The 12,177-nt window shown below is 43.8% G+C and overlaps 1 protein-coding gene across 2 annotated transcripts; it reads left to right on the top strand.

The window, feature by feature from the left end:
• Positions 1-357: 357 nt before the first annotated feature.
• Positions 358-9,620, top strand: LOC140408807 (cholecystokinin receptor type A-like). Of its 2 annotated transcripts, XM_072496529.1 has the most exons (5): positions 358-788; positions 875-1,126; positions 6,008-6,269; positions 6,362-6,489; positions 8,846-9,620. In XM_072496529.1, the coding sequence occupies exons 1-5, from the start codon at positions 659-661 to the stop codon at positions 9,364-9,366; spliced, it is 1,293 nt and encodes a 430-aa protein (XP_072352630.1). In that variant the 5' UTR covers positions 358-658; the 3' UTR covers positions 9,367-9,620. The 2 variants fall into 2 exon arrangements, with proteins under 2 accessions (XP_072352630.1, XP_072352629.1); XM_072496528.1 differs by lacking the exon at positions 358-788 and having other exon boundaries at positions 1,023-2,867.
• Positions 9,621-12,177: the final 2,557 nt, after the last annotated feature.

The following is a 12,177-nucleotide window of genomic DNA, read 5'->3' as shown; positions in this document are numbered from 1 at the left end:
ATACAAGAGAGACATGGAAGGGGAAAGGGGGTACTGGATAACGATGCACCCAGGGGAGGGAGGGAGAGCTGATTCACTGCTTTGCTTATGAATGGACCGAGCTGTTTTGCTACAATGCACGGTGATCGGTTGTTATGCTCTCGATGTATAACCAAATAATGAAGTATACATGCATCCGCACAGAGCGTCCTCCTGAGTGGAGACTCTTGCCTGTGCTGCGCTGTGTTTACGGGGAGGGGGCGTGTCAGGGTGTGTGAGTGGCTCTCGGGCTGGGACTGGCATCTCTGGCCCCATCCCATCCAGGGTTTCAGTTTACAGGCTGCACATTACAAACATCTCACAGCCCAGCGCGCCAAACACAGCAGCAGCCGTAGACAGCAGCTTGGAGCAGCGCTCTTAAACCTTCGAAGGGACGGAAAATAAAGAACTTTATCTTCATAACAAAGACAGTTAAATGCTAAAATATAGATTTTTTTTTAACAAGGTCTTGTGTGATTTGACATCGCCACGTTGGTTTATCAGAAGGAGGAAACACATTTCATGGTTGCATTGAGGAGGAGGGAGTGCACTGGGGAGATCTGGCAAACTTTAAAATGGACCCATCGTCACGGCAACCACATTGTTGAAAAGAGTAAGAAAACCATTAAAGCAACTGGGAATGGAGACGGTTTCTCATCTCCTCCTGAACCTGACCGAGGTGCCAAGTCCAAAAGACACGGCTCAGATCAAAAGCAGGACGGGCAACTGTCAGAATGAAAGTTGTGAACAAACTGCACGGCCACCCAAAGGTGACGAGGGGAGACAGAGATACCAACATGGGCACGCCAGTGATCTGTCAGCTTAACCCTCACCTCCTGTCTCTGTTTTTTTCCAGATGTGGATCAGACTGTGCGGATATTCCTTTACTGCCTCTTCTTTCTCCTGAGTCTGCTGGGGAATGTCCTGATCATTGCTGTCTTACTGAGGAACAAGCGGCTGCGGACTGTAACTAACACATTCCTGCTCTCCCTGGCGACCAGTGACCTGATGCTGTGTCTATTCTGTATGCCCTTCACCCTCATTCCAAACCTGCTCAAGGATTTCATTTTCGGAAGCGCCGTCTGTAAAGCTGTGGCTTATTTCATGGGTAAATATCTGCCCCAGTGTGTGTAGAGCAACTGCCCGTCCACCGAGACGCAAAACTTTAATTCCCCAATTCTTTTGAACTCCGGCACAGTGGTTAGCACTGCTGCCTCACAGCGCCAGGGACCCGGGTTCAATTGCAGCCTTGGGCCACTGTCTGTGGGGAGTTTGCACTTTCTCCCTGTCTCTGCCTGGGTTTCCTCCCACAGTCCAGAGATGTGCAGATTAGGTGGGTTATGGGGACAGTGTGGGGGGTTGGCGGTGTACGGTGCGGTGCTCTTTCAGATGCTCGGTACTGTACTGAATAGATTCTATGATTCCACTGAGAATTATGTTGATTGGCAGAATTATTTTAAGTAATTGTGAGTAATTTAAGTGGAGCTCACTAAAATTGGATATTTGTTAGGGATTGAACTAAAGGTGAGCTTTAGGTTCATCATTAAGTGTCATTATTTTCTCAAGCGTAATTCTGGCAATCTGTCTCTCCACATATCAATTTTGTTTCTCCATACACTTTGGGGAAAAAGTTAACAAAACGTTTGCAATTGCTGCCAGCAGAAAGACAGTTTCAATAATATAAAGCAGCAGTTATTGGTATTTGTGTTGAATTGTCTAGGCAGTTAATGTTTAAACTATGTTTATCTGCATTGAACATTGCCTTTGCTATATCTTTTAATCATTGAGCGTCACCGGCAGGACCAGCATTCATTGCCCATCCCTAATTGCCCGTATGAAGGCGGTGGTAAGTTACCCTCTTGAAACTTGAAGTCCATGTGGTGTAGTACATCCACTGTGATGTTCGGGAGTCCCAGGATTTTGACCCAGCGACAGTGAAAGAACGGAAAGTCAGGATGATGAGTGACTAGGAGGGGAACCTCCAGGTGGTGGAGTTCCCAGGTATCTGTTGCTTTTGACCTTCTAGATAGTAGTGGTTGCGGGAGAATCAGCAATGATAAGGCTGTTAAATTTTGAAAATTTAGTTAGGCCAGCAGTTATTGTCCATCCCTAGTTGCCCTTCAGAAGGTGGATGGTGAGTTGACTTCTTGAACCACTGTAAATGTCAGGGTGAGGTGGTTTGGTTCCTTGTTGGAGGTGATCATTGCCTGGCATGAATGCCACTTATCAGCTCAAACCTGAGTGTTATCCAGGTCTTGCAGCAGGCAGACACAGACAGCTTCATTAGCTGAGGAAATGAGAATGGTGCTGAACATTGTGCAATGATCAGCGACCATCCCCACTTCTGACCTTATGCTGGAAGGGAGATCGTTGATGAAGTAGCTGAAGATGTTTGGGCCTAGGACACTACCATGAGGAACTCCTGGAGTGATGTCCTGGAGATGAGATGATTGACCTCCAACCACCAGAGTCATCTTCCTTTGTGCCACGTATGACTCCAACCAGCGGAGATTCCCCCTGGATTTTTATCAACTTCAGTTTCGTCAGGGCTCCTTTATGCCATACTTGGTCAAATTTGCCTTGCTGTCACTTTCATCTGACCGTTGGAATTCAGCAATTGTGCCCATGTTTAGACCAAGGCTGTGGTAAGGTCAGGAACCGAATGACATTGGCAGAACCCAAACTGAGCACTGGTGTGCGGGTTATTGCTCCAAAGACCTCCTTGACAGCACTGTCAGAAACACCTTACAACACTTTGACAATAGACCGATGGAACAGTAATTGGATGGATTGGATTTATCCTGCATTCTGTGGGCAAGATATACCTGAGCAATTTTATATGTGGCCAGGTAGGTTCATATGTTGCATTTGTAGTCATACAGCTTTGTTAGGAGTTCTGAAGCTCAAACCTTAGTCATACAGCTGAGATGCTTTTGGGGCCCATAGCTTTTGCTGAACTCAGTGCATTCAGCTGCTTGTTAATAAAATGTGGAATTAATTGAATTGTCCGAAGACTATCATTAATGATGATGGGGACCTCGGAAGGAGATCGGGATAGATCATCCACTTGACATTTCTAGCTGAAGATGTTTCAACCTTGTCTTTTGCAGTGATGTGCTGAGCTCCCCCATCATTTAGGATGGAAATGTTTGTGGAGATTCCTTCTCCTCTTCCAGTTGTTTAATTATTCAGCACCATTCACCACCATGCAGTAGCAGTTTTCAATGCAGTCAATCTCCTGATTGGAACTGAAAGAGATCTTCAATAAGGTGGTAATACTGCAGGTTCTCAAAGTAATGTCTCTGATCTGCATTATCAACAAATTTCAGTTTAATTATCCATTTATTCACAGAAATAGCTTTCCACGGGTAGTTTAAGATTGCAAACCAGCTAGCCTACTGCTATTATCTATTAAATTGCATGAATACTTTTCAAAAGTATTGTAAATAAGTGTGCACTAAATGAAGGTGCCCGCTTGTGTATCAAAACGCTATTTGATACAAACTAGTATGTTGTAGGTTTATTTTAATCTTTCACCTGATAATGTACCAGCACTGACAATACTGTTGATGAATAGCTGTGATAATCATAAAAATAGCCCACAATCAATGCATTCATATCCACCTCCGCCCATTTGCTTGAACCATTCCCCAATCCCCTCTTGCTGATCTTTCTGATTGACCCGTGAATGCTTAAACCTAAATACAACCTCCAGTTCACAGTGAGGCACATTAAAGTGATTGATAAAATTGATTTTGAAATTTGCAGGCAGAGGTGGATGTGAGGGTTTGATTGTTGAGCAATAACTACTGTCTCTATCTCAAAAGAATGTGAGGCAGCAGTGCTAACCACTGTGCCGCCCTGTGTAACACCCATGTTCATAAATTGGGTGTAAGGTTAAGCACAATAAATTCAGGCAAGTTAATTTAACCTTGATAGTGGAAAGCTTTTAGAATTTATAATCTGGGACAAAGTTAAATATTACTTGGACAATTGTGGGCTAACTAAAGCAAATCAAGTTGAACAAATTTGATTAAGCTTTTTGATGATCTAACAGAGTGTTGATGAGGGTAATGTAGTTGATCTGGTGTACGTGGACTTCCAAAAGGCATCTGCTAAAGTGCCACACAACAGTTTGTCAGCAAAGCGGAGTGTGGAAGAAGGGGTACGGTGGTAGCCTGGACACAAAGTTGGCTGAGTGACAGAAACAGAAAGTAGTGGTGAACAGTTGTTTATTGGACTGCAGGACAGAATGCACTGGGGTTCCCTACGGATTGGTATTAGGACATCTGCTTTTCCTGATATATATTAATGTCCCAGACTTCATGAGCAGTTACAATTTCACAATTTTCAGATGTCACAAAACCTGGAGGTATTGTGACCAATGGCCAGGAAAGTGGTGGAGTTCGAAAGGACTGAGACAAGCTGGTGGAATGGATCGCCTTTTGGCAGATGAAATTTAATGAAGTGAAGTGGGAAGTGATACGTTTTGATAGGAAGAATGAAGAGAGAGATTATAAAATAAAGGATACAATTCTAAAGGGAATAAAGGAATCAAGGGACCTGATTGCATAAGTTGTTGAAGGTGGCAGGACAGGTTGTCAAAGTGGTTACAAAGACAAACAGGATCATGAGCTTTATAAATAGAGGCATAAAAGCAAGGAAGTTAAGTTCAACCTTTATAAAGCACTAGTTCTGCCTCAAATGAAGTTTTGTATCCAATTCTGGGCACCACAATTTAGGAAGGATACTAAGGCATTAGAAAGGGTTCAGAAAAGATTTATGAGAATGATTCTCGGGTTATTCAATTGCGTAGATTATTTGGTGAAGCTGGGGGACTGTTATCTTTGGTGAAGAAAAAGCAGAGAGGATTTTTGATGGAGTACAGGGCAGGGTAGATCGGGAGAAACTGTTCCCATTGGCAGAAGGGTTGAGAGCCAGAGGACACTGATTTAAGGTGAAAGGCAAAAGAACTGCAGTGAGTGGTTAGGAACTGGAATGCGCTGCATGAGGGTGTGGTGGAGGCAGGTTCAATCATGGCTTTCAAAAGAGAACTGGACAATTACCTGAAGCTAAATAAATTGCAGGGCTATGGGGATAATGCATGGATTGAGAACAGCTGTGTCATTCTTCCAGAAAGCGGCATTGGCATGATGGGCTGAAAGGCCTCTTCCTGTACGGGACCCATTGTATGATTCTGTGATACCTTTTATTTCCATAGTGCTTTTAATGTAATAAAATATCCCACGGTGCTTCATGGGAACAATATAACATTAAACTATTCATCAAGCCACATCAGGGGCTATTAGGGTAGACGATGAAAGGTTGATTAAAGCGATAGGTTTCAGGTAGCTTCTTAAATGAGGAGAGTGAGTTAGAGAGGCATAGCGAGAAGATTTGCAGAGTGTGGGGCCTAGCCAGGGAAGGCACAGCCACCAATAATTAAAATCAGCTCAAGAAGCCAGAATTAGAGGAGGGCATATATAACAGAGGGTTACAGGACTGGAGAAATGGGAGGAGAGAGGCCATGGAGGGTTTTGAAAATGTTGAGGTATTTTAAATCAAGGCATTGCTTAGTGGAAAGCCAATGTAGGGCAGCGAACACATGGGTGGTGGATGAAGGGACTTGGTGTGAGTTGGGGCATTGATGGCAGAGTTTCGTACTAGAAGTAACTTAGGAATGGATGAGAGTTTCAGCAGTGGATGAGCAGTGGCAGGAAGGACTTAGTGAGGTCACGGAGGTGGAAATAGATGAAATTAGTGATAACATGTATATGTAGTTGGAAGCTCATTCCAGGGTCAAGTATAAGGTCAAAGTTGCAAATAGCTTATTTCAATCTCAGACACTTAGGTAGGAGAGGGATGTTGTAATTGGCTAGGAAACAGAGTTTGTGATGGGGATGAATGACAATAGTTTTCGAATTGTAGATCTCGGTGAAGGAAGGTACTATTCGTTCTTTCCGTTCTAATATGCTGTGGTTATTTTCAGGTATCTCTGTTAGCGTTTCCACCTTCAGTTTGGTAGCGATTTCTCTGGAGAGATATAGTGCTATCTGTAAACCGCTAAAGTCCAGGGTCTGGCAAACAAAATCTCACGCCTTCAAAGTGATCACCGTCACTTGGTTGCTCTCGGTTGTTGTCATGTTACCCTATCCCATCTACAACACCTTGGTGCCCTTCACCAGGGTGAACAATAGCACAGGCAACATGTGCCGCCTCCTCTGGCCGAATGACTTCACACAGCAGTCCTGGTAATCACCATTTTCATGGATGTTTAAGATCATTTCAAAGCTCTGCTCAATGTACCTGTTGTCTAACCTGTCTCATTGTTGGTTCACCTTAGGTACATTTTCTTGTTGCTGATTCTGTTTCTGGTCCCTGGGATAGTGATGACGATTGCATATGGACTCATTTCTCGCGAACTTTACAGTGGGATTCAATTCGAAATGAATCGGAGAAAGAGGAGCCAAGGTAACTGAGCTGGTGGGGCCTGGAAGGTGTGGTGGTTTACTGCAGCGTTCAATACTGCCAAAGTGGAAATCTCGGCAGACCCTGTTGTGTGTCATTTCATGTCGTTGATCCCGATTTTATTCCTGTTATAATTCGCTTTCCTTCTTTGGTTTTATTTTACCGTTGGTTGCCTCCATGAAAGGAAATTTTTTATTTCAATGTCTGCCAAATAGGTGAAAACGCGAAGGCCACAATCCTCCTTAAAATAAAGTTTGGCTTATATACAGTTTCAACATGTATTCAAATACTAATTGTTATAGTTTAGGGTGGGGGAACTTTTAGCGCGTCACAACGCTTAAAGAGATAAATAAACAGAACCAATACATGGATGAACAGTCAACAAAACAACAGTGAGATGCAAAACAGCGCAGTAATCACAATCAAATTGGAGATTCGTGTCAATATCATTCCTAACATGAATATGGTTATTTTCTTGTTAATTGTATTGAGGAAAGGTCTTGCTAGGAACACTACAATCGACATTAAGGCCAAATTGGCATAATCGTGATAATTCCCGATAGGGCAGCACAGTAGCACGGTGGCCTCACAGCGCCAGGGTCCTAGGTTCGATTCCTGGCTTGAGTCACTGTCTGTGTGGAGTCTGCATGTTCTCCCTGTGTCTACGAGGATTTCCTCCGGGTGCTCCGGTTTTCTTCCACGAGTCCCGAAAGACGTGCTGTTAGGTGAAATGGATATTCTGAATTCTCCCTCTGTGTACCCAAACAGGCGCCCGAATGTGGCGACTAGGGGATTTTCACAGTAACTTCATTGCAATGTAAGCCTACTTGTGACAATAAAGGTTATGAATTAATTCAACGTTGCACTCTGTCAAACATTTAATCATCTTCTTATGGTATGACTGAGACGATGCAAATAATATGATGTGTATCTGCTTTCACTAAAATTGAATTAGGACATCATTTAATGTCCACTTTGAATTGAGGGGTAACTATTTCCTAACAAAACATGCATTTTATTTTTGTTCCAAATAGGACCTTTACATTTCTACGAGAAAGCCTACATAAAGTTTATGATAATGAAATGCTAAACTATTATTAATATGGAAATACAGTTTGAAAACACTTCGAGAGTAGCTAACTGAATTAATGGCTGCAAATACATCACATGCAGTTTACTTCTACCCAGTCCTTTCAATGTTGTTTTCGATGTAACCCAAGAGGTAGTTAAAAAAACAACCATGAATGTGACAAAGGTATAATTCAGGGCTCACTTGTACCAATGACTTGATGTGATTAGTAATCTGGCCTTTGTGTCGGAGTTCTGGGGCTCTCTGGGACTGATTTACCGTGATTGACGCTTCAGTAGACTGAGGGCATGCAGCAATGAGTGTGCCCCAGATCAAACAGCCTGGTACAATATCGGCACCATTAGTTGATCAGGATCGAAAAAGACTTCAGAGTTAAATGTCCTTGCCCTGTGAAGCCTGTGCCCGTCTCTTCCATGGTAAACTCGTGCCTTCCTGGAAACCTGGGCAGTGCCACCAGCAGGCATGATCACAGCTGTTGTGCCAGGATCACCATTCATTGAGTTTTGGTGCAGGGATATTTAACCATGTCTCTTTCTGTCTATTTGGAAGGATCCAGGTGAGCCTTTGCCCAAGAGAGTTGGATCTGGTCACATCTCATTTCTGACTATGGGACTTGCTTGGGGGGGGGGGGGGGGGGGGAATTGACTGCTGGTTTTATACAAAACTTTGAAAGTCATTCAAAAGTGAAGACTTGCAGTTGTCATCGGCACATGAAAAGGGCTAGATAAATATTAATTCTTTCACCCTGGTGTTTAAGTCAATCCCGGAAAGTTCTAGACTATAAACTGCCCCACGGCCTTTTTCATTTCTAATGTAAGAAGATTTTAGAATTTAAAAATATTTCACGAAATTTAAGTAAATGATCCTAGAAAGTGATCAAAGTATATCTCAATCACAGGTAACACAGCCTGGTGACCAATAGGGCAAAAGGTGTCATCAGACAAAACTAACCAACCACTAAACCTAAAAATACGGTTATCCTTTCCAGCAATTATTGGATTATTATCATGACAAACGCTGCCCTATATCAATTCTGGTATATTCTTCTGCGACATAAGGAAAATCTGGCCTAATTTTTCAAAATGTTTACCATGTGAGACTTGGCCAATGAATTATCTGTTGAGAGGTTTTTCACACGTGTCACGGTCTCAGGTGAGGGGGTGGGAGCTGCAGACTGTGAAACTGGAGCCCATCCAGACAGTAATGTCCAAATGGGAAGGCTGAATTGTGTTTGCATCCACCGCTTCAATGTTCATCTTTTATTCTCAGTGAGGAAAGTCAGTAGCTGCGGCAGTGACAGTAGATGTGAAGACGGAGACGGGTGTTACATACAGAACATCAAACGGAACAGAGCGGTTGAAATGCAGCGGTTGTCAAGCAGCAATAGTGTGAAGGCGGACAGGCCGAGGTGCAACAGTTCAGCTGCGAACTTGATGGCAAAGAAGCGAGTAATCCGGATGTTGATAGTGATCGTGATCATGTTTTTTATCTGCTGGACTCCTATTTTCTGCGTGAATGCTTGGCGGGCTTTTGATAAAAGCTCGGCGGACAGATTGCTGTCCGGGACCCCCATTTCATTCATCCATTTGCTCTCTTACACATCGGCGTGTGTAAACCCCATCATCTACTGCTTCATGAACAAGCGATTCCGGGTGGCTTTCTTGGCCACTTTCCCCTGTGGCGCCAAACAGCGCCCCCGGCTCAGAGAGACGGAGGAGGAGAGACACACAACCACTGCCTCCATCTCCAGATGTACCTACACCAATGTAAGTGTGTCCACTCCCTCCTGACTCTGCTCCGGATCGCCTCAGCACTCCAATGGAATACCTCTGGCGTTTTTGCAATAGTTATGTTTATTATTATTATTTTTAAATATGTTTTTATTGATTTTTGCATTTAACTTGTACAACATTGCTGGGAGGAATATAAATAGACAACAAACGGTCCAAAGGAACATACAGTATAACACATAACGAAAACGGGGAAAGGACTGGATACATAGGCGACATATCTACAAATTTAAGGCCTGCTGGCTTTAGGCCCCCCCCCCCCCCCCCCCGTTATTGGTATCCCACCCTCATTGTTTCAATAATTACATGTGTCCCATGGTATTAGAACATACCAGGGGCTTGTTCGGGATCCCCTAGCTCTTGCTGTTGCCGTGGATGCCTCTCCAGGGTTTCCCTCTTGGGTGTCCTTTGGTCCTTTTGCCCTGCTTCCCCTGTGCGCTGGATGATGTTTTCCTCCTCCCTTCTCTGGTCCTTCCCCCTCTTTTGTCTTCCCCCCTTTGTCACTTCAACCTTTATCTGATTCAGTTGCCCCCTGCTTTATTGGATGCTGGTCACGAACAGGTCCTCCATGATCAGTGGTGAATTGCTCCTATGTCTTGCGGAAGCCATCCTCTGATCCTCTGATGGTGAATTTTATCTTTTCCAATTTGAGGAATTCTGCAAAGTCGGACAGCCAGTCTGAGGCCCTCGGTAGTGTTGCTGATCTCCAGCCGAGCAGGAGTCTCCGGCCGGTGATCAGAGGCAAACACTAGGGCGTCTATCCCTCGCCTCATAAAGAGTTCTGGCTCTTTCGATACCCCGAAGACCACTACTAGTGAGCACGGCTCCTCCTTCACTCCCACAACATTGGACATGACCTTGTGGTTTATGGTTCTTGTAGATGGGGGTGATGGCAGACATTGCTATTAGTCCATAGTGCTGTCTGAATTGGTTCCATGCTCTTGGTGTGTCTACCACCACTGGGTTTCTGGAGTACTTGGCTGGGGGAATGGGAGTGTGGCCATGTCTCCGTACAGTAGCTCTTCTACGTTTTCCTGGTTCTTTGACCCACCCCATACTCTCTCTGCAGTGGCTGCCCAGGGTAGAGTTGGGAGTTCAGAAGGGCCAGCGCGCCCCCCCCCCCCCCCCCCCCCCCGTTTCTCTATCATTGTAGGACACTCTTGCGGATCCTGTGGTTCCTCCCCCATACAAAAGCCATGATTGCAGGCCTTGGGGATGAAGATAGATAGGGATCTTAATAGGAAGATATGAATATTGGGTTACGGGGATAGGGTGGAAGTGAGGGCTTAAGTGGGTCGGTGCAGACTCGATGGGCCGAATGGCCTCCTTCTGCACTGTATGTTCTATGTTCTACGATCATTCATCAAACGGCGATGATCAAATCAGGACTGACCGTATGAAAATCAACATTCAGTTCATCTCACTGTCGACAATAAGCATTGTGCGAGCTTAGGGTTTTTAAATAGCAAGTTGTCTATATATTACGGTGTACATTTCTGAAATGGTGAATAAACTTAACTCAAGAAGTGCATTGAATGGTACAGAATTGGCCCTGCTAGTAAATTGGCGTCTGTTGGCTTGAACCGAAACCACCATCCATGGGGACTCTCCATGGGAGTTAATGAACTTGTTCCTCGCCTTCTGCCAGCGATGAAAACAATCTGCCGCCAGGTTGTGTGCCCACAGTTTTATTACTGCCAAAGTTTACACGGTCTGGCCTTGACAAACGTGATATCTTTTATTTCTGTGTAATGAAACGTTCTAAAGTTGGTGAGATAGTTGCACCTGTTTGGTCTAAGTGCAGCCCCAGGGGAGATGACATACTGTTTCTATTTTTTTCTTTTCGCTGTTTACTGACCTTTCCTTTTCTGGCACCGCTGACTACTAAAGCCAATATCCCTTATAGACCAGCAATTCTTTACTAATGAGGCAAGATGGTCAATACCCTTGGGCTATACTGACCATCATGGGGTGTAAATTCTGTCCAGAGAGAACAATATACACACAGCGATAAGGAACACAATCCTACCCGACCCCTGCTCCCTAACCTAGGATGCCGGGGGTACGTGTGAACTAGTTTGCCTCACTCTAGGAAGGTTCCAGATTTGGCCAGTCGCCTCATCCTTGCAGCTCAACTACATTTTCACACTACACTAGCTGTGTTGTAAAGGCCAGGCTGATGTAGTCTGTTTCTTAGATTTTAAAAAAAGCAAGTTTATTCTTGGCAAGGATAAAGCGAGCTTGATGCAAGTAGAGCTAATTGACTGAAACTATTATGAAATGTGCATTCGCTTTTATATTAAAAATGTGAAGAAAATTCAACTCGTTAGCTCCATTTAAAATATTAACACAGTTTGATTGTATTTATCATGATAACATCTTTCCATTGTTAATGTTATAAATATATAAAAAGGATTTTCAAATTACTTATTAGTATATACAGGTGCTAAAATAAATTCTAACAAACGTATCTCATTTCCTCGTTGGAGTTTGGACATTCCCAAAGAATTTAAACCAATTAAAGACAAACCCAGTTCAGCTTTTCTGGGGTGCAGATGACATTAACTGCACAGCAACACATTATATGAACAAGCCAGTTGTCCTCGCAATGTAGCCAGCAGCCCTGTTAGTAAGGAACAGGTTTTCGTGCACACTATGAGCATATTACTAAACAATAACGATTTGAAAAAAACAGGTTTGTATTTTTGCTTCTATTAAACCACATGGATTAAATGGCAGCTATTAGATATCCTTGGTACACAAGGAGCTGTGCCAGTTGCATTTTCTTGGTGTAACAAATGAGGCAATGGT

The sequence above is a fragment of the Scyliorhinus torazame genome, chromosome 3 (genome assembly GCF_047496885.1).
Source record: "Scyliorhinus torazame isolate Kashiwa2021f chromosome 3, sScyTor2.1, whole genome shotgun sequence".
NCBI classification, from domain to species: domain Eukaryota; kingdom Metazoa; phylum Chordata; class Chondrichthyes; order Carcharhiniformes; family Scyliorhinidae; genus Scyliorhinus; species Scyliorhinus torazame.
Note: the sequence above shows the minus strand (reverse complement) of the source record. Positions and strands in the feature narration are given on the sequence as shown.